The following is a 22079-nucleotide window of genomic DNA, read 5'->3' on the forward strand; positions in this document are numbered from 1 at the left end:
ACCAGAGCTGCCCGCTGCTGGTACGGAAGCACCTGCTACTACCTCCAGGTGCCAATTTGTCCCAGACACTGTGCTAGCATTTTATATGCACAACCTCATTTTCGTCACAGCTACCACAGAAGGCAGGTGCTTTTTATTTATTTATTAAAAAAAAAACTTTTAGAAATGAGATGAGAGAGGTGAAGTGACTTGAGCAATGCCAGAAACTGCTAAGCGGCATGATGGATTTCCATCTCTGATGTGCTGGACATTGAAGTCTGTGTTCTTTCTACTTCCCCACACTGCTTCTCAGGGCCTAGAAAGCTCCACTGCCTTTCTCTCCAGGGCACCTGCTCATCTCTTGGGGTTTAGCTCCAGCATCACCTCATCTGGAATACCTACCATTCCTGGATTCCTGGGACCCTGCTTTTCCCTCTTTCTTTTGTTGTGGTCCCACGAGACCCTCAGCAGATTATACTTTTAGTACTTCTGGCACCTTAAGACCCTTTTCTGCTAAGCTGTCTGCCTCTTCAAGGACATCTTGGCCTCCTCAAGGGCAGGGCCTGGCTTCAAGTCCCTGGTGCTTAGCACCGGGCTGGTGCAGAGCTAGTGTTCCAGAAAGGCCTGCTGAATTTATGAATCAGTGAGTGAAGGATGGTCCACCTGTCTGGGATTAGAGACAGGAAACATCCACCGCTAAGGGTCTTAGGGTGATGGTTCTGAATATGGCTACACATCAGGTTCACCTGGAAAGCTTTTTAAAAAAAGCCTCACGCATCACATCCGAAGGGCCTGGGCATCTGTCCCTTTAACATCAATCACTCCAGCGATTCTGAGGCACAGCTGGATTTGGAAACCATGGCTTTAGGAGCAGTGCTTTTCAAGCTTTAATGTACCCACGAATCATGCTAAAATGAAGACTGCAGTTCAGCAGTTCTGGGTGTGGCCTGAGAGCCTGCATTTCTAACAAGTTCTCAGAGGATGCCAACGCTGCTTATCTGTACTTGGAGGAACAGGGCATTACTTAGAATACTCTGCAAGCCATAAATGCATGAGACGGGAGATGGCCTAACTCTGAGACCCACGCCTGGTTCTGTGGACAGGGACCGCATCTGATCCGATTCTGATCCCCGGTATCCTGAGGAGGGCTGCGTATAGAATACGGTCATTCTTTTCTACTTCCTTAAACATAAGCCTGGTATCTCTGGAAGCTACGAAAACCTTAGAGGCTATAAGGTAGCAATCCTGAAGTTACTGAGCTACAGTGAAGCCTCACTCTGCCCTCTTTCTGGACAATGTAGGGAATTTCCTAGTAGGAGCTGTGAGCCCAGAAGTCTCTTGGGACGAAAGGCAATCTATTCCCTGCTTGTGAGTGAGCATTCTCCCTCTGTCTCAGGATAAGATCCGCTTGTGCAAAGCAGCGTCCTTTGCCCCACATCATGTAGCAGCCCTGGCAGAACTTGATTCACTGGTTCTCGGAACAAGTGGGAAGAGTTTGAGCACTGGAACCACACAGACATGGTTTTCAAATACCAGCTCCACAACCCACTTGGTAGGTGACCTTGGGCAAATTACTTCATTACTCTGAGCCTCAGTTTTTTCATCTCAGAAATGGGGATAATCACATCTATTTCAAAGGGCTACTTCAGGACAAAATTCTATAAAGAATGCAAACCTTTGAGCACAGTGCCTGCTCTATTAAAAAATAAAAATGCCCAATTAAGGGCAGCTGGTCACCTTACGAAACCTCCAGAACATTTATGTTACTGCACAATGGAAAAGACAAGTATGTCACACTTAATACTGTCTGTCTAACCTATTTTCCTAGGCAATTAAGGTCTCTCTCAGAGTTAACATAATCTGTGCAGCTGGGTTTGATGGAGAACTGAGTTCAAATGTACTTTTGAACAACAGGCTTCAGACATTCCTCCGTGATGCTAGGGGAGAGATCTGGGAAGAGGTGAGGATCCTTGTTCCCTGAAGGGATGCAGGGAGGAAGATGCCCAAAGGACCAGGGTGGGGGTCTCTGTGCTGAGCATGTCCAGTATGGTAGGCTGAATTGAGGCTGTAAAGGTCAAAGAAAGAGACACACACCCACAGGCTAAGGGCACCAGCCTGGAGCCAAATGCTATCCCTGGAAGCAGCTGGAACAGTAAATGCTAATGGATGAAGAGGACACAATTTTAGAATTTCTTTAATCTACTTCTGGCATTTACTGATGGGAACACTAAGGCTCTGAGAGAGGAAGGGATTTACCAATATCCAGGTACCAGTTAAAATCAGAGCCGGAGCCCTGGTCTTCTCCCTCCTGATTGTCTTTAGAAAACTGGAAGGCAGAAAAAAATTCGGTTTTTCCCTTCCGCTTCGGTTCACTTTCTAAATAGGTTTTAGCACGTGAGAAAACAATGAATTGAGAGAGGGCAGGAATCCAGCCCTGAAATCATACATGGATACATCAAAAGACTGCTAAAAGTCAGAAACAAAAGGTACGAAAACCACAACTCTCTCAATTTACAGATGATGCAATTGGAAACCAGAAAAGCTAAGTGACCAGCCCAAGGCCACATGAATACACAGCAAACCTGGACAAGGGCCCTGCCTCCTAACTCTTCCCGGCTAGGTCCCCCTGTACCCCGGCTGTGTCCCAGGCAGTTACCACCACTGATTGGAGGTTTTAATGATAACTGCTAGGTTTTCATCCAAGATTTTCATACGAAATGTACTGTGTTTTCTATAAAACTGAACTTGAGGGCACATATCAACTCATAGTTCAGTATCATCCACACAGAGATCTTTGGAAATCTCTTTTCTATTTCAGTGTCAGGAAAAAATATTCCTCTGCTTAGAAGTGGGCATATTTTCCCACTTCTGATGATGTAAACCATGAAAACAATTTTGTTTCCCTGTTTAATCTGGCTTCCAGGAAGCTCAGAGTCTTATTTGATGTGTAATCACATATATGTGTTTCCTCCTTTTTTCTCTTATTCCCAAACTCTACTTAATTTACTTTAATACATGTGTCTTTGGTTGTAAGAGGACTGAATTCCTTTTTGGGGAAAAATGGAGACATAATCATCATCATATAATTGTTTTGATGATGATAATAATAGTAATAATAGGAATAATAATAATAAATCATTAGTGCTCCTCTCTCCAAGGGACATGTTATTATCCTCAAATTAGAAACTAATGATCAGACAGATGAAATAAGTTTTTCAAGGTCACACAGTTGGGGAGCTTCCGTTTTCTCATCTGTAAATTGGGTGTATCATGAATACCTACTTCACAGGGTGGTTTGGGGGTGAACTGCCATAATCCATGTAAAACACTTAACCCTCTCTCTGCTACATATTAAATGCTCTCTACATGTTATTATTAGTATCTTAAAAGACTATATATGATTGTTACATTAATACTATATCTAATTATATCTATATAGTTATTAATTACATTAATAACTATATAGACATGGACATAAACATTATTGTATTTCTGGGTCTACCTGACTCTTTCTACCATCCTTATCCCAAGTAAGCACCACCCCATGTGCCACTCTGATCTGAGCCACACACGAATAACTGAGAGTCACCTAGGTAGCAGTGCGAGCCACATCCCCATCTGCCATGGCTACTTTCAAGTCACCCAGATGTGTGTGAGGCTTGGGGACTCTGAGGTGACCACTACTCAGGAGTCAGACGAGCGTCACAATGACAGGGGATGCTGACAGGCAGACATTCCTCCCGGCGTGCCTGACGAGGACCACTTCTGCTTGCCGCAGGGTCACTGTGAGCCTACACGACACATCTACTCTGTGACAAAGTTCCTGTTTGGGGGTTGCTCCCTTTGGGTGGTCTGTATGGTCTGGAAATTCCCCCATTCTCTCCTTGCTGGCAGACCTTCTGGAGAGGTCCCCTAGCCCCTAACCCAGCCTCCAAAGCCAAGGCACCTGGAATGCCCACAGAAATACAAATCTGAAGCCTGTCTTCCAGGATCTTTGCCTGAATAAGACATTCTCAGGACTTCCCACTGTGACCCTCCAAGTCACTCAACACAGTCAGGATAACGTCATCATTCATTCTGAGGATAAGCAGACCGGTGTGTTCAAATTACTATGCCAAGGTTAAAATTTCCCCCTATTACTCAGTCTGTCATGTCCACAAACGACCAGAGTAAGTGCTGCACTTTGGTAGAGATGAAGGGAGTTCAGGCTCTCCCAACCCACCCCCACTATTATTAATGACTTTCTCTCATTGTAGCTGATTTACCCCCAATCCGATCCAATCACACAGGATTCGTTTGCCATTGAGCGATCTCAGATTGACAGGTGCGGCTTACCATACAGCATGCAACAAGGCAGGGGAGAGACAGGAAATTCTCCAGCGGTTGGCTTACCTATGTCTGAAATCTTTATTTCTGACAGAAGACAGGAGAGCAGGGAATAGAAGAAAGAATGAAGTGTTAGCAGCACGGTTAGAAGCACTATTAGCAGCCTGAAACTTGACAGCAATGGTCCTGTACGATACTATAATAAATAAAGACTTAACAGCTCCGACACTGATCTATTTCATATTGGCTATTACTTGTCAGTGAGCTCACTTATCATCAGCTACGTATCACAGAAGAGGCATGGTTTCACATGCGTCAACACTGCTGACTTACAGGAAGAGGATGAGGTTGACCCAAGCTGCTTTCACCAGGGTAAGACAGAGGCTGGAATAGTCGATCCCCTCCCCTGTACAGAGAAGCACTCCCTTAGATACACACGCTCAAAGCTGCATCTCTGGGCTTCCCTGGTGGCGCAGTGCTTGAGAGTCCGCCTGCCGATGCAAGGGACGCGGGTTCGTGCCCCGGTCCGGGAAGATCCCACATGCCGCGGAGCGGCTGGGCCAGTGAGCCATGGCCACTGAGCCTGCGCGTCCGGAGCCTGTGCTCCGCAGCGGGAGAGGCCACAGCAGTACGACAAAAAAAAAAAAAAAAAAAAAAAAAAAAAAAAAAAAAAGCTGCATCTCTGTGCGCACACTGCCCAATGGAGAGCTGCGTAGCCCACCACAATTCTCCTCGGAATAGAATACAGAATTGGAGATACACTCTAATTAGAAGGGAGAGGGTAACACAGAGAAACAGGCCTGGGAAAAAAGACTGGAAGAAAATATACCAAGATGATAGTATGTCGACAAATTTGTTTTTCTTTCCAAATTTAATTTACTCCTCCCTTCCTTACCCACTTACCGTCTTTCACAATCTCCCCACAGCTGTGGCAGGGAGACAGGGAAAATGGGGGTCGCTTATTTAAAAGATGTGAAAATGGAGGCCCAGAGAGGGTAAGTGGTCCAGTTCTAGTTTCTCTGTCAAGGTGGGCTGACGCCATAGCCCACAGCTCTTTCCATCATGGCACGGGAAGGAGAGAGATACTATGAGCAGCTGACTAAAGCAAACACACTCAAGAGTTCCCTCTTCTCTGGCAGATGTCTACACTGGTCAAACTTATAAAAGAGAGAAGAAAAGGCAGATAATATCCCATCAGCGGCTGCTTCTCATTCAGCCTGGCACCTGATTTCCCGTGAGTCTACAGAATGTGAGCTTCTGATTTTCTCGTGGCCAAAGACCTTCTCCTTCCTTGGTGCCTGTGTGGGTCGGTGAGTACCAGCACCCTCATCTCGAGGGCCGTGACAGCTGTGGTCAGCCAGCGAGCCTTCCCCTCCTCTCTCGCGTGTACTGCAAGGTGAGGCTCTCAGCGGGCACCTACCTCCCGGGAATAACTAAGCATGGCATTCAGCCACGGTGGTCCTCACCGGGCCATGTGACGATTCTCGGGCGAGGCAGACTGCGTGATGGCCTTCTGGGTTGGGCCTGCCAAGCTGGGTCTTGGGCAGATTCCTTAAATCCCCTGAGTCTCCTTTATCTTATTTGTCAGGGCGATAGTAATACATATCTTGCAGAACTGTTATACTAGGCAAATAGAAGAGGCCCCGCAAAAAGAGAGTTTCCTTTTCCCCTGGCTGCTTTCCAGCTCAAGGGCCCGTCCGCTCACATGGACCCCAGCCCAGGAAATGGGCAGATCCCAATCCCTAGACAGTTGTGAGGAACTTGGTACAATTTCTCCTGAAAGGGAGAGTCGGGCTCCCCCATCTCTAACCACAGCTTCTCTATAACCCTGGAACCCACCCTGTGACTGGTCTGGTTCCGAAAAGATCTGGTTTAAGGAGGCACAGAGACATCCAACATGTGAGGCCCTTCCCTGAGCTGTGAGTGTGGCTGTGCTCCATCCCTCATGGTCAGAATGGGGACAGGCAGAGGCTGACAGCTGGCTCTGCTGCACCTCTGCGTCTTAGGAGCAGCCCATGGGTCTTATCTCAGTGTGGGGCAGCTGCAGGGAACTTCTCCTAACTCCGACGCGTGTTAAGTAACAGGGCCAGGCTTGCTAACACTGGCACCAGGGCCTAGTCCGTGACACCATCCCTTGTCCTTAGAAAAAGACTCATGTGATGAATTCTGATCAGTTTGGTGCCAGGAAACAGAAGAAAGATTCAAGGGCTTCCAAGGGCTTCTCGGTTGCCGGCAGCCTTCTACAGCATCTGGTTGCCAAGATATCTCCCTGTCCCAAGGGCAGTCTGTCTTCATTGCAGTGCCCCGTGCAAAGCAGCGCCTGCTTCCCCAGAGCCCCCAGCTCACAGTTTGGCCTCTGGGGAGTGACAGGTGAGGCTCTGTCCTGCCCCCTTCTCGGGCTGGTGGGTCACGCCAGGTGGACCCACAGGATTGCAAAGGGACATATTAGGAACTGTGAGGAAGGCCTCACCTTACATACCTCAACTCCAGGATGTTGGTGACGTTCCCGGAGGGGAAGATCCTTCGGATGTAGTTGAAATCTCCCACGTAGAGGCTCCCGTCGGAGCCGCACGTGAGGGCCACGGGGGCCAGGAGCTTGTTGCCGTCGGCGAGGCCGTTGCAGCTGGGGCAGGAGATGCTTCTCCGGCGCCCGTTGCCCATGATGCTCCCGATGACAGGAGGCTGCTGAGACACAAACTGGTTCTCCCCGTTCCCTTTGTGCAAGATGCCTGGAACAAGGACAGAAGAACAGAATCACTGATGGAGCAGGAGACGGCTCTCCCCTGTGGCCGGCCACAGGGTCGCCTTGCAAAAGCAAGGCATGCCAGGTCCCTGCCTACCATTTCCAGACTCATCTCCCAAGGCTGCCTCGCCCCATAATGAAACCCAGGCCATCCTGGACAGGCCACACGGCTTTGCTGATTGAATTCCCATGACAAGTGTGTAAGACAGGTGCCATCATGCTCCCTGTATTAACAGGGGAGACCTGACATCACACAGATGACAGTAGAAGCGCTTCTGAGCGCTTCCAAGCTCTGAATCATTCAGCCCCGCTGCCTCTCAAATAGACTGAACACACCTCACGTGCCTAGTCTACGTCTCCATCACGGCACAGAATTCTTTATTGCACTTATCTGTTTTCTCTCTTTAGAGTGAGACCATTTCATGTGCAGAGACAATGTCTTTTCCCTTCTGTATTCCCACAGCCTAGCACAGACCTGACACAGAGTAGATACCAGTAAATGTTCATAGAAATACACAAGTGAAACTTCCAGACTCTTCTCACTGAGGTGGAGTCAAGAGACGGGTTTTTATCTGATTTTGATACTAATGGGCTGATCCCAGATCTTGCATGGGTCTCTTCAGTGCTTTAACTGCCCTTGGGCCTCAGTCTCCCCACCAGCAAAATGAAGGGATTGACCTCAGTGGCATGCAAGCTGCATCCCATATCCATACTGTCTCTTCTCAGGCCCAGCTCATCCTTTAACTCCTGTACTGTTGCTACAGCCTCCTAACTGGACTCTCTGCCTCTGGCCTCACCCCTTCCATACTGAAGCTTTGAGTGAGTTGTGGTTTTTATGGTCACAAGAATCTTCTCCCAGGCTGTCATCTGTTAGCTTTGCCCTTTATTGAACAGACGTCTTTCATTTTTACATAGTCTAATCAACCATTTTTCAATTCTAACGTTCGTGCTTTTTTTTAGGGTTTTAGGGAATCCTTCCCTGAGATCATAAATACATTCTCCTGTATTTTCTTCTATTAACGTTAAAGATCTTTCAAATTTAGCTCTTTAATCAAACTTTTAAATTTATTTTGTGTACAGTGTGAACTGAATTTTTTCCTCCACACATTGAGCCCATTTCCCCCAATACCAATTTCTAAAACACCTATCCATCCTTCGCTGACACGGGATGCTACCTCTACCATATATCATGTATACATGGTGTGTGGCAGGAACTTGTACCCTATTCACCCTGTCCTCCTTCTGTAGTTATAGAACTGTGCTGTTTAGCTGGACGTGTGACTGTCTGGAACTGACTACAATCCCCAGCTCCCTCTGCAGCTACACTTGGCATGTAACCGGTTAAAGGTGTGGAAGTGGTGTGGGCAGCTGCTGGGAGGTGTCGCTACAATGGAAGGGGCTTGCTCTCAGTCCTTTTCCTCCCTCCTGCTGGCTGGAAAGTAGATGTGAAGGCTGGAGCTGAAGCAGTCACCTTGGACCATGACCTTGGGGATGGAGGCCTGCAGAGGTCTAAATCAGCCTCGGATCACCTACCTCCAGACTTTCAGGTGAGTGAGAAACAAACTTTTACCTTGTTTGCAATTCTGTTATTTTGGCTTTTCTGACACTCAGGGCCAAACGTAGTCCTAATTACTACTCACAGGTCAGTTTCTGGATGCCTTGTTCTATCCCATGGAATCTATTTCTCTGTTCCTGTGACAGCACCACACAGTTTTAAGTGTTGCAGTTTTCCTAAGATATCTTAACATCTGGCAAGTGCCTCTTTTTTTGGTTCTTATTTTAAAGACTGCCTTATCTATTTACAAATCTTTATTTTATTATAAACTTTAGAATTAGTTTTTCAACTCCCACACCCCCCAACCATCAAAGCAGTGGCTTTGATAAGCATTCTTGCATCTACAGATTAGGCAGGAGAGATCTGACATCATTACCGTGTTTACCTGTCCCATCCTGGGACACAGTCAGAGAGGGCTATCTAAACTACAGATCCGACTGTGTCACTTGCATGCTTGAAACCTTTCAGAGGCTTGAGATCTGCCTCTGGACGGAGTTGAAAGTTCTAATCTTCTTACCTGGGGCTCCAGCTGCTCAAGGCCCCGGCTCTGGCTTTTGCTCTTCCCTTCATTTCACCCTTTGCTCAAACCACAATGAACCTTCTCTCCAATTACTCTTCTTTCAAGCTTCAGTGCTTTGGCACATGCTGTGCTCTCTGCCTACAAAGCTCTCCCTCCTTGACATACAGGGCTAATCCTATAGACCCTTTGAGACTCAGCTCAGAAGTTCTCTCCCAAGAGACACCCTGCTGAACCAAGAAGCTGAGTCAGGTGTTCCTCTTCTACAGCCCCCAGAGTGTCCCCGGCTCCCCTCTGTGACGGCACTGTCCCTGGCACAGTGTGGAGAAACTGCCTGGGAAGTGTTTGTCTCACCCAGAGCGTAAACCCTTGAAGCCCTTCACTTCTGCATCCCCGCTGCCTAGCAGTGACAAGGTAGCCAAGGAATTATCTGTATTAACGCTTCTGACAGACTGATCACACATAAGACTCTGTAATTTGAAGTGTGTGTTTTTTGCCTTGCAGGGAACAAAGCATATGAGAGAAAAGGGTCACACGTGGCCTGGTTCCTGAAATTGTACTAATCCACTCACCACTTTGGATGTTGAGGGCATGATGTTTGTCCAGGCTCCATCCTCCCAGCTTGGAAGCATCGATTTCATAGCCCTGTAGCACTGTTGTTCTTTTTTCCCACAGGATCAGATCTGGGCAGGATTCATACTCATAACCCACAGAAACTGTAGAAGACAAAAGGCACAAAACGCACCGGTGAGCAAAGCCTCTTCTTTGGCTTTAGATCTGCATGCAAGGCCCCTGCTTGTCTTTGGTAGAAAAGGAAGAAGGATCAAATTCCTAAGTGGCAGCCAGACCTATGGGCAATACTAACGCTGGGAGGCTGGGCCTGAGCATCCTTTTTTGGAGAGCAATCGTACATCATCAGGAAACATTAAACGAATGTTCTAAATACTTTATGAAGGACCCAGTTGAAGGACCCAGGTGAATCGATTCCAGGCAAATAATCCTTAGTATGGAAAATACTTTAGGCACTAAAGCCTTCACTGCAGCATTATTTATAATAGTGGAAAGTTGGAGGTAATCTAAAGGTCCAAAGGGGGTGAGAGGTTGAGCAAACCAAGTGTATCCACCTGAGGAATATTATGCAGCCACTGGAAATTACGGTTATGAAGATCACAGGGTGACCTGGAAAAGTGCTTACGGGGTAATGCTGAGTTGAAAGGACTGGTTATATACGGTATTAAATCTCTGTTAAAAAAAACTATACGTGAAAAAAGAAAATAAAGTTTAATGTTAGCAGGTAGTTGTGTTTTTTTATAGAAATATGTTTGACTTTATTTCTATTTTTTGGTCCACTTACCACATTTTTATTAATGAACATGGTAATACTTTAACAAAGAAAAAAATTAAAAATCATTTATAATGAATACATGGAAAAGGAGCTCAGTTAGGGAACTTTGAAAGCTAGAAGTTGCTCAAAACTTGAAAATCCCTGGTTTTGCTTTTGTTTCATAAATCCAGGCCTCCTGGGGCACTGGGAGGCAGGCTAACCATGGCAGGCTCCCTGAAGCTGGGTTTGTGAAAATCCCAGTAACTGCCCTACGGAAAGGAACTGGCAGAGACAGGAATGCTGTTTCTTCCAAGTATCTTTCTGTGTAGATGCTATTTTCCACTGGGCAATGCTCTATCACATGATCAAGACAGGAATTAACAATTGGGCAGCCCCTTAAAGTTTCCTTTAGGTGCCCTGAGAGATTGCTGCCCCGCTATGGCAGGAGCGAATGCATTGGAAGATGTCCCTGTGACCTCTTCCCTATGACCTTGAGTCCCTTAAGCAGACACTCTGCCTCCTACTGGTCCCCTGTCATCTCAGGAAAGCAAACCTCAGCCCTTGACGTCTCTGTGCAGAGAGACCTTAACTGGCTGGTGGGCACTTAAATGTGCTCATTTCATCTAAAGAGGTAGTAAGACTTCATGGAGTTTGAAGAGACCATAGAAGTAGTTTGGTTTACAGAAGGGATCGTAAACAGTGATGGATGGCATCTTTGCTCCCAGTGGACCCTAAGGGGTAGGGCAGGATGCAAAACTACAGGGGAGATCTTGGGTAATTCCAGCTCAGTTCCTTCCTTGTGTGGCCTTGGGAAGTCACCTCAGCTCTCTGGTCCTCAGCTTCCTCATGCAGAATATGAGGACAATTTCTGACTCACAGGGTGGTTGTAAAGATTAACCGAGATACCACTGTACAGGGAGCACATCACCCAGAGCAGATGCTCAACAGACACTCCCTTATTGCCTGCCTTCCTCCCTCCCTCCCTCCCTCCCTCTTTCTCTCTTTCTCTCTTCATTACTTCTCATCTGCTTCCTCACTCTGCCTTTGCCGAATCTAGAAAGGGAATGAAACTGGAGTGGGCTTCAAGTTGAGAGGGATTTCCTGGGCTGTTACTCTAAGTGCTTGGAGGATTAGCCCTGCAGGGGTTAGGACTGCTAACAATCCGGCTCTGAACCCTTCGTGGAGCCTTGCTCTCAGCCGGAAGCTGAGATGAGCACAGCCAGCCCTGGAAGCCCAAGGTCCGAGTGGGGCTGGGACTCCAGGTGAGGCTGTAGTCACCTTCTGCTTCATCTTAGAGAAAAACAGCAATAACATCAATAAAGGGACTCTCTGATTGGAAAGGAGGTGAAGAGGCCAAAAAGTCTTTCTGATGAGGGAAGAATCTTAGCTCCTGCACCTCAGTAAGACTGAAGAAACCCAGAAGCTCCAGACTCCTCTTTTTTTTTTTTGCGGTACGCGGGCCTCTCACTGCTGTGGCCTCTCCCATTGCGAAGCACAGGCTCCGGACGCGCAGGCTCAGCGGCCATGGCTCACGGGCGCAGCCGCTTCACGGCACGTGGGATCTTCCCGGACCGGGGCACGAACCCGTGTCCCCTGCATCGGCAGGCGGACTCTCAACCACTGCGCCACCAGGCAAGCCCCAGACTCCCATATTTTTAATGGGTAAGTTCAGGCCCAACGGCTGGGGGTGGGGGCAGGGTTGGGGCAATGTCCACATGGCTCTATCTCTGTGGCACCAGCCTCTTTCAGCCCATCACATAACACCACAGTGCTCTTCAAGGGCCTTTTTGGTTTTGTAACCCTCTTTTTTAACTGTCAAGTTTTCCACATGCAGGTCTTTGAGTACTTTCTTTTAGGTCATGGATGGTCACTGAAAGGTCCAACTAGACCTTAGGTATTTCTGAGAAGAGAAAGGGAGGAAGAAAAAACAAGGGAGGTGGAAAAAGAGCTCCGTGCCCCCAAATCTTACTGTCTCTCTGAGGACGGCACTGAGGCCTGCGGCTGGGAGGCTTACCGAAGGCTTCCGAGAGCCCAAACACCTTCTGGTTGTAGACGTCTGTCTTGTCCCAGATGAAGTAATAGGACAAGTCTGGGGCTGCAGCGAACCACTTCCTGAAGAGGCGGCCCTCAACCGCCACCATGAGGTGGACCTTCATGAGGTTGAAGGGGATGGTGCTGTGGGTGAGGCTGATCCTCAGGACAGATTTGTAGCCGGGGGTACGGCTGCTCAGGTAGCTCAGCCTCATCTTGCAGCCAGAGATGGCGATTTCCTCCTGCAAAGCCTAGAGAGACAGATCACAGCAGGTGACGGTCACAGAATCACTGGTGGAGGGAAAGTGGCCAGAGTCCCACATACTCTGGGTGTTCAAGAGGCAGAGAAAGATGCAGAGAAGGAGGAGGAGAGAAAGGGAGAGGAGGAAACAGAGTGTGAAGGGTAGGGCAGGAAAGGAAGAGAAGGGAGGGAGGGGTGTGGGAGGAAAAGGAGAGTCAGAAGGCCTGCTTTCCGGGGCAGCTCTTACTCGGGACATCCCTGCTCCATAAGCCTCAGCTTCCTCCTTTCAGCAGGGATGGCGATGCTCATCTCGTTGCATTAATGAGAGGATAACACGTGTAAAGTATTTATCATACTGTCAGCTTTCATTCACTAGCTGTGTCATCCCAGAAAACTCATGGAACCTCTGAATCTCTGTTTCCTCACTGGATTAGTCTGATGACTGGGTAAGGTCACATACATAAAGTGCCCAGCACATAATGGACACTCAGTAAATGTTACTAATGATGACGGTGCTGCTGGTGCTGGAAGCAGGGGGCCCTGGGAAGTTCCCTCCGACCGATGTGTACAGGTGGCTCAGCGAGAAGGCCTGCTTCTCTCTCAAAACTTTCCTAAAGGAAGATCCGTTACAAGTGGCTTTCCTCTTCAGGAAGGTACACAGAGGCTAGAGATGTGGACCGAACCATTATGCAGGGCTGGGAACACAGACTGCCAAGGACCTGCAGCTAAGGCCCGCAGCTCATCAGTAGAAAGAGGACAGATGGGCTGCACGGAGTCTGCATGCTCCAAGGCTGTGCCAGAGGGGCAGAGTGGTGGGAAAGGCAGTGCTTTATCTACTGGTGCAATGGGCTCAGCTCCAAGATGGGAAGCTGAAATTAATGCCAAGATGCCTGGGCACATGGCAAAAGTGGAGAACTTTTATTGGCTTGATGCTCTGGGCTCTGTTTCAAGAAGGGGACGTTAAATCAATTGAGGCTAACGTATCCATTAAAAGGACAATGATTATTTTACCCTCGTGGTCACAGGGGAACTGGGCCTTCACAAAGAAAGCCTCTTCCTTTCAGTCCGTGTCACAGATGGGTGTGAACTCCCACCCCAACCCATTCTCCTGAACACACGACATTTTTCGGGATTGGGCCTACACCAAAGCAATCTTCCTAAATTTCAGCTCACAAGTTCTAGGCAAAGCCGGGCTTGAGTGCCATCAGATGCTGTCATAAGTATTTACTCTCCTTAACATACCCTTCAAAATGTACATCTCCCTGTACTTGCAAAGGCTAGCCAATGACAGGACTGGGAAAACCCAACAGTTTGTTTTCACGTATTTCATGAACCTGATAAGAAGCAAGGTTTGTGACCCAGCTGGGCTCGTAGACACCCAGCCCGGGGAGCACTGTAAAGAGAGGGGGACCTTTCACCTCATTTGTTTCGAAGTTCCTGCTCCTGGGGAGACGTCTCGCTGGAGCTAAACCAGTGCTGAGAAACAACTCTCCCCTCCCCAGCAAGCTCCGTCTCCGCTGACAACCATTCCGTAAGAAAGGTCAGCCTGGTGGTGGAGACAGGAGACAAGCGCTGAATGTCTGCAAAGGAGTGAGGTTTCAACCTGTGGCTGCAATGAGAATTCCGAAATGGTTGTGTTTCCTTCTTGAGGGCCGGCGTCCAAAGCCACTCAACAGGGTGCAGCGCAGAGATGTGCCGCTTAGCCCAGCAAGAAATACACACACAAACGTGTCTAAACACCCCGCTCCGCCAGCACCGGAGATCATTTATCAGCCTGCACGTCGCCAGAGCTCTCATGAGGCCGGCGGGACGGCTGGGGCTTCTCCCCCAGGTTCTGCACTGCCATCCCTCCTCCTCCCCAGGCTTCGTTTCTGCCATTAGAAATTGGGCTGGGATGGCAGAAGAAATTCAAGTCCACACAGCTTTGTTAGGCAAAGAATCCATCTTGGTTTCTATCAGATGAAAATGCATTTTTCCAAATTACTTCCTTTTAATGATAACGAAGTAAAGCACTTGCATGTATCGATTTGGGCCAAAGCGCTCATTAATTGGCATGAAGGCAGTGTGTGTAAAATAATCTAATAGTAATAATGTTTAAAATTCACCGAGCACTTAGTAGGTGCCAGATATCGTGCCAAGTATCTCATACACATTTCCTCATTTAATCTTTAGTACGACGCAAACATTTGGGACCCTCTGCCTCACTCCTCTTGGTGGAAACTACCATTGCTATTTTTCTTTTTTTTTTGCAGTACGCGGGCCTCTCATTGTTGTGGCCTCTCCCGTTGCGGAGCACAAGCTCTGGACGCGCAGGCTCAGCGGTCATGGCTCACGGGCCCAGCCGCTCCGCGGCATGTGGGATCTTCCCAGATCGGGGCACGGACCCGTGTCCCCTGCATCGGCAGGCGGACTCTCCACCACTGCGCCAGCAGGGAAGCCCCTATCATCGCTATTTTTAACAGAAATAAGGAGGGGCGGGGGAGACACTGGAGGTTGGGGAAAGGAGACTTGGAAGTGAACTGGGTGGCGGAGTGGAGAGGGGGTGGGAATTTATTATATGCTGGAGGGTGCCAGGCACTTCACAGGGCTCACGTGTATTAAGTGTGTAAGGGGGTGGCCATCATAGCCTCACAGCACGCCGGCTGGGGTCTGGATGGTGGACTGATGGGCTGTCTCTTTCCCCTGTCTCTGAGATCCTCCTCCACCTCCCGAATGAAATAAAGGCATGGAGAAATGCAGTTAAGAAAGCTGGGTATACCTGAATTTCCGGAACGATGGGGCCTTTCTCTGCACAGGAGCTGGCGAAGGACGTCAGTGGGGAAGGAGACAGGACAGGGTTGGGGCGGGCAAAGTTGCTCAGGTCACAGCTGGGAATCTCATTCTCCTCCTGCCGCAAGATGATGGTTTCCATGACAAAGAAGCGATCCCAAGGCAGCCAGAGGGTGTGCTCCTGTGTGATGAAGGGGGCCCGCTCGAACCGCAGGATGATGGAGATGCCGCCATTTGTGACCAAGTCAAAGCTGTTTGGGAGGGGAGGGTGAGAAGGAGAGGAGAGGGAGGAGGGAGGGGCAGAGAAAGGAGAAAAATTACACCGAAGGATCTGAGCACTTGTTGAGGGAGACTCTAAAACCTGAAAGACTAAAAAAAAAAAAAACAACCTGAAAGACTTGACCGCGGTCACAAACAGTGACAGAGGTTCCAGAAAGCATTATGTTTTTGAAAGTGATTCACCGTAGAGAACCTGCCAAAACCAAATAACAACCTGCTTTGGGGAGCCATTTGCTAGGACACAGGACCGCTGATGAGCCTCTGCTCGGGTGCCCCTGGTACTTAGGGCGTCTTAGAGCTGAAGCCCAGTGAAAATTCATCAGAATAAAGCAGAACAAACCCTGCCCTGGTGTTAGAGCTCTAAGCCTAGTCCTGGCTCTGCCGTGGGCTACTGTGTGACCTTGGGTAAGTCCTTTAGCCCGTCTGATTCTCAAGTTTCTCATCTGTAAAAGGCAAAGGTTCAAATAAATTATTCTGAAGTCATTAAGATTCTATGACTCTACAGCAATTGTATCTCTGATTATGATACTCAACCAGGCCTTTGGAGTTACAAAATAGCAAGGTAGTTTAGAGACGGGCACAATTAGAATCACCGTAACTTAGAAGTGAAAGAGGAACCAGAAGACTGAGTCCCAACCTCCCAGTTGAGATGAGATCTCCGTGGCTGTGTCCCTGAGAGCTGGTCACCCGGCCTTTGTTCAGTGCCCTTTGGGGATGGCCAGAAACTTGCTGGCAGCTCTGTTTTTGGTTCTGGCATCTTAACTCCCATCACCTGCAGACAAACCTGGCCGGGCACTTGCCCATCCAAGCCTTAGCATGGACCTTTTTTTTTTTTTTTTGAAAATCCAAGGAAACTGAGTTCCCGCTTGTACACTCCATGTTTCTGACCCTGAGCGTCTGATCTGAGGGTTCAGCAGCTAGGTGGTCAGAGGCCAGATGAGCTCACATTATAGAAGATGGGAAAGGAGGCCCAGGTGTAAGCCCAGCTATGTCACTAGTCCTGCAGGCTGGGTCTGCTTTGCCAACTAGAGTGTGCGGTTGCTACTTAAGACCCCATGTTCGATGTGCAACAAGATTAATTCAGACCAGAGTTTTGTGTCCTTCCCCCACCCCATCAAAACAGAAAGTTTAAAATCCAGTAACAGTTGAACCGCTAGGTCATCTGACCTAGTCCCCTCTCTGAATCTGATGCTTTAGTTCCTTCTACAGAACCGCTATCAAGGGGCTATTTGGGTCCTGTTTGCACATTTCCAGCGACGAGGAGCTTGCTATGTCCGCAGGGGGTCTGTCCCATCTTTGGTTAGTTCTGACTGTTAGTAGACTTTTTTAGGGGGGTGGGAATTGAGCCTGGGTCCCTCTCTTAATAGCTCCTTAGCCATTGGGACATGTTCTACCTGCTAGGGTGACTTCAAACTAGTCTTCCTCTGCCTTTGACAGTCCTTTAGGACTTGGAAACAGTGATCCTGTCCACCTGTCACCTCCTGGTGATGTCTCTTTGGACAAAGTCCTTTAGCTATTACTTTTAGGATGCATTCTCAAGGCCTGTCCTCATCTTGCTTTTTTGGATGGAGGGCTTCTGCTAACTCCTCACCCACTCAGAATTCCAGTCCCCTCCCCTCCAGAATCCCACTGCACCATGTGCACTTCTCCTAACAGCCCACATCACACTGCACTGGAATCATACATTCACTCACAGGCCTGGGGACACTGATTCCTCTCAGCCTTTCCAGAACTTAGCCCCGTGCTTGATGGTTATAGTTTATAGAATGAACTCATGAGTGGCGTTGTCAGTTTCTTCTGAATTGACTGTATACTAAACACCCTAAGTTATTTCTTCCTTTGGCTATTACCGTGAGTCAGCCTCGGGGTAGATGACGCCCTCAGATCTGGGTCCCCAAGCTCCAAAGCCTGACTCATCTGTCCTTTGCAGATGCTTTTCATCTGTTTTGCCTGCTCTTCACTCGGCCCCTTCTAGGCCCACATAACCTTTGAGTAGAGGAAGTTGGCTACCATCGTTCTTCAATACATAATAATAGAGAAACACCAGGGAAGGTGTTTATTTTCAACTAAGAGTTCAGGTTTTGGCTTTCCAGAAGAATAACCAGGGCTTGGGGAAAATACCCAGGGAACAGAACCAAACAGCATCTGTACTTCGACAGAACACTTAACTGTCAAACAGAAGTTTGGCCTGACTTACAAGCTCCCTTCGTGACAGGATGAGCGCTGACAGGATGAGCGCGGGGAGGGAGTGAAGACAAACATGAAAAGACATATTCTCAAGGCCGTGAGCCAGGTGGGGGCAGCTGGCCTAGCCAACAGCGGGGTGTGATTGGCTCTTGCCAAGAGCCAGGCCTGCCCATCTGGAGGGAAACCTTGCTGTGGACATGGGCGTGACACTGACCTCAAAGGGAAGGCCTGCTTCTCAGATGAAGCCCCAACAGTGAGGGCCAGTCCGAGCACTGCCACTTAGTCCACAGGTGAGTTCCGTCACCTGTCTGAGCCTCAGTCTCCTCATGTGAGATGAAGGTGACAATCATCATCACTTGGCAGGTTATTAATGAGACAGATGAGATAATGGCCGAGGAAAGCACTGGGCTCCATTCCCTGGGCTTCGTGCTCTGCATAATCCCATCTTTCAGTTCAATGAACCTGAACTGCTTCTCCTGTCTGCTATTTTTTTTTTCTTTCAGTATGTGGGCCTCTCACCGTTGTGGCCTCTCCCGTTGCGGAGCGCAGGCTCCGGACGTGCAGGCTCAGCGGCCATGGCTCATGGGCCCAGCCTCTCCGCGGCATGTGGGATCTTCCTGGACCGGGGCACGAACCCGTGTCCCCTGCATCGGCAGGCGGACTCTCAACCACTGCGCCACCAGGGAGGCCCCTCCATCTTTTTAATGATCTCTTTGGCTAACTTCCCTGCCACTGTTTTCTGTCTGTGAGCTCTTGTTAAGACTTGAGGTCTGGTATTTCAGCATGGGGCCGGGGTGGGAGATCTGGACAAAGGCAAGTGTCATGGTGCCTGCCGGGAAAGTGAGGAATACAAAGATGAATCAGACCTGGTCCCTGGACCTGCATACACTGTTATCTCCAGGCGATATCTCTAGCCTTACAGTTTCTCCTCGGGTATGAGAAATAAGAAAGAAGGTGAGCCAGGGACAAGGGGGAGGGAAATGGGCAAGATGCTACCCATTCACATATAACAAACAGGGCTCTTCAGACACTTATTAGAGAATAAGTCATGACTCTCCCATACATTATGCAGTGTCTAAGATGGGAAGAAAACTTAAGCCCCCTGATGCATTGGTAAGAACTGTCCTGAAACGCAAGCTTTAGGCTGTAGCAGCTCTGGCTGCTCGGGTGTAATTAAGCTGGCCGGTGCAGGAAACATGGCTGATACTTACCGCCCCGGATGCCCATCCTCTCATGAGGTAGTAGAGAGTGCAAGGGCAGCACAACAGGACGAATCAAAGCCTGGAGGTGCTAACTGGGCATTCCCCAAGGGCCATCAAGTTTACTGGACTCTGGTGTGTTTTATGGACTCACCCTAACCGAGCACAGTGGGCAGAGGACGGACTACTCGCCATCTCACATGAATGATGGGCAAATTTTATGGCAAAAAAAAAAGAGCGGTCCCCATGGCTCCTTTTTGATGCCTGTTTCACAGCAGGTGATAATGTAGTCAGGATACTTGTTGCCTATGATGCTCACATCTCCTATTTCCACAAAGCAGGCAGCCCTGAGCTGGAAGGTGGTAAAGGCACCATGAGGAAGGAGACTTCTCCCTGCTGTAGCACAAGTCTGCACTGAGGTGCTTCTGGGGATCAGTGGCCTGGCCTGGACAGATGATCCCTGGGGACTGGCCACCAGCCTCTTCCATTCATAGGGAGGGGGAGGAGGGAAGAGAGGGCTCCCCATGCCCAGCTTGCCAGCCCCGTCTAAGAGGCACATATGTCTACAAACAGATGAGCCCCTACTTCATTATCACCTCGGCCAGGACATGTTCACATCTGAGATTGGATTAAAGAGGTGCTGAAATCAATCAGGCTGGAGCACAATTTCCAACACAGAGTGAAAATCAACCTTATGGGCCCACACTTAGCCAGATGGACACCACCACCTGATTTTATTAAAAATAGAGGGCTTATCACCACTGACAGCCTAAATATTCCACTTTCCTCCTTCCTCTCCTCTTCTCTCCAAAACAGTCTCATGGCTTACACTGTAATCATCACCTTTTTAAGGTGTAACTTTAATATATTGCTAATATTTATTGTATACTTACTATGTGCTAGACCCTGGAGATACAGCAATGAATCAGAGTGGGGCAGGGAACTAAGATTTATTAAACACCTACTATGTGCACGGTGCTTCTCCACTCATCATAGAATCAAATCCTTACCACCACCATGTAAGATAAATAGTATTAGGACCATTTAACAGATGAAGAAGCTGAGGCCAAGAGAGGTAAGGAGATTTGTCTAAGAACACATGGCCAACAAATGGGGGAGCTACAGTGATTAAAGAAACTTGACTTCATTCAGGCTGATGAACTGAAGGTTCTCACAGGGATCTGAAGGTCAGAGTTCTGTGATCGCTCAGTGGCTTCCATAGACCTGGGTGGTGGCAGATGGAAACCACACAGCAGGAATGCTGAGACTTCTGGAGCTTTCTGGCCTACGGAGAATGGTCCACTCGACAGTATTTTATATCATAAGCCATGCAACAGAACAATATGTATAAGGTACCGCATGCTTACTCTGAGAAACAAGTAAGAAGACGCTGCTTAATTTAGAGCCAAAGGGACTTAGGCCAGAGTCAGCTACAAGGTCACACAGCTAGTGCATTGCAGGGCTGGGCACGTGGATTCAGGTCCTCTGACTCCAAGTCCTATCCTTTTCGCACGTTGTCATTCCAGCAGCAGCTATGTGGCAAGACCACGAGAGCAGAGCCTTCACCAACCCTGGTCCCCAAAAGGCCTCTTACCTGCCATCTTGCCTGCTGATCGTGTATCCAAAGAGAGGGTTATTGACGAAACTGATGTTCACACCAACCAGCGGGGTCCCATCTGATGTCATTACTTGACCACGAATGACACATGCATGCCTGGGGGTAGAAAAGAGAGAAAAACATGACCTACTTTTCACGTTAGAACCCTGGCTGGCAGGTCAGAAGACTGAGGCAGGTCACTCAGACATATCTAGGCACCCGGGGGCTCATGGTATCCACTCAAGATGAGCACTACCTTTTTTTTATTGCCTCAATCTAAGTCATCAAAGCATCCTCTAAAGAATTATTACTGAAAAAGATTTTCAGATATCTCACTGAGAGGGTTATTTTCTATGGATACCGTACTATGCTGTAAGGAGAAAAAGCTGATGGGGTGGGGTGGTGCTATACAGCGTAGTTATGCATGTGAATTTGGAGTCATGTGACTTGGGTTCAAAACCTAGCTCTGTCACAGCTCTTCTTTTTAAAAAATGTTTATTTATTTATTTATTTATTTATTAGTCATCCATTTAATACACATCAGTGTATACATGTCAATCCCAATCTCCCAATTCATCCCACCACCACCTCCACCCCCCACCGCCACCTTCCCGCCTTGGTGTCCATACGTTTGTTCTCTACATCTGTGTCTCTATTTCCATCTTGCAAATCGGTTCATCTGTACCATTTTTCTAGGTTCCACATATATGCGTTAATATACGATATTTGTTTTTCTCTTTCTGACTTACTTCACTCTATATAACAGTCTCTAGATGCATCCACGTCTCTACAAATGAACCAGTTTCGTTCCTTTTTATGGCTGAGTAATATTCCATTGTATATATGTACCACATCTTATTTATCCATTTGTCTGTCGATGGGCATTTAGGTTGCTTCCATGACCTGGCTATTGTAAATAGTGGAGTCACGTGACTTGGGTTCAAACCCTAGCTCTGTCACAGCTCTTTGAGTCTCTGTTTTTTCATCCTCGTGCACAGGAAGCTCCATAAATGGCAGTGATCTTTATTGTCACTAAGGGTCTCACTGGAAGCAGGCATTCACGAAAGTGAACAGGATAGAGGGCACTTCCTCTCACCTGGCATTGGAGACAGGAGAAGGGCAGATGCTGGTGTCCCCTTGGAGTGGTTTCTAGAACTCGGCACCTCTCCCAACATCCCCCCTCCTATTCTCCCTCTATATTCCAGGCAACAAGCCATCTGCTTTTCCCAAACTTGCCAGTCAAATGTTGTTCAAAGCCTCTGTGTCTGTGCAATGTTCTTTCATCTGCCTCAGATATCATTCCTGTACCCCTCTCCCAACATTCTCATCCTT

The 22079-nt window shown here is 48.3% G+C and overlaps 1 protein-coding gene across 8 annotated transcripts in view; it reads right to left on the reverse strand.

Moving 5' to 3' along the window:
* TENM4 (teneurin transmembrane protein 4) overlaps window positions 1-22079 on the reverse strand; it is a 741722-nt gene that overhangs the window by 57817 nt on the left and 661826 nt on the right. For 6 of the 8 annotated variants that reach the window (XM_067750497.1, XM_067750495.1, XM_067750496.1 and 3 more), the window contains 6 exons: window positions 20745-20864; window positions 15475-15736; window positions 12459-12726; window positions 9693-9836; window positions 6785-7034; window positions 4372-4392 (listed from right to left, as the gene is read on the reverse strand). In XM_067750497.1, the coding sequence (XP_067606598.1) occupies window positions 4372-4392; window positions 6785-7034; window positions 9693-9836; window positions 12459-12726; window positions 15475-15736; window positions 20745-20864 (1065 nt within the window). The remainder of the gene's footprint in view (window positions 1-4371; window positions 4393-6784; window positions 7035-9692; window positions 9837-12458; window positions 12727-15474; window positions 15737-20744; window positions 20865-22079) is intronic. The other 2 variants (XM_067750500.1, XM_067750498.1) reach the window with 1 other exon arrangement.

The sequence above is a fragment of the Pseudorca crassidens genome, chromosome 9 (assembly GCF_039906515.1).
Source record: "Pseudorca crassidens isolate mPseCra1 chromosome 9, mPseCra1.hap1, whole genome shotgun sequence".
Classification (NCBI taxonomy): Eukaryota; Metazoa; Chordata; class Mammalia; order Artiodactyla; family Delphinidae; genus Pseudorca; species Pseudorca crassidens.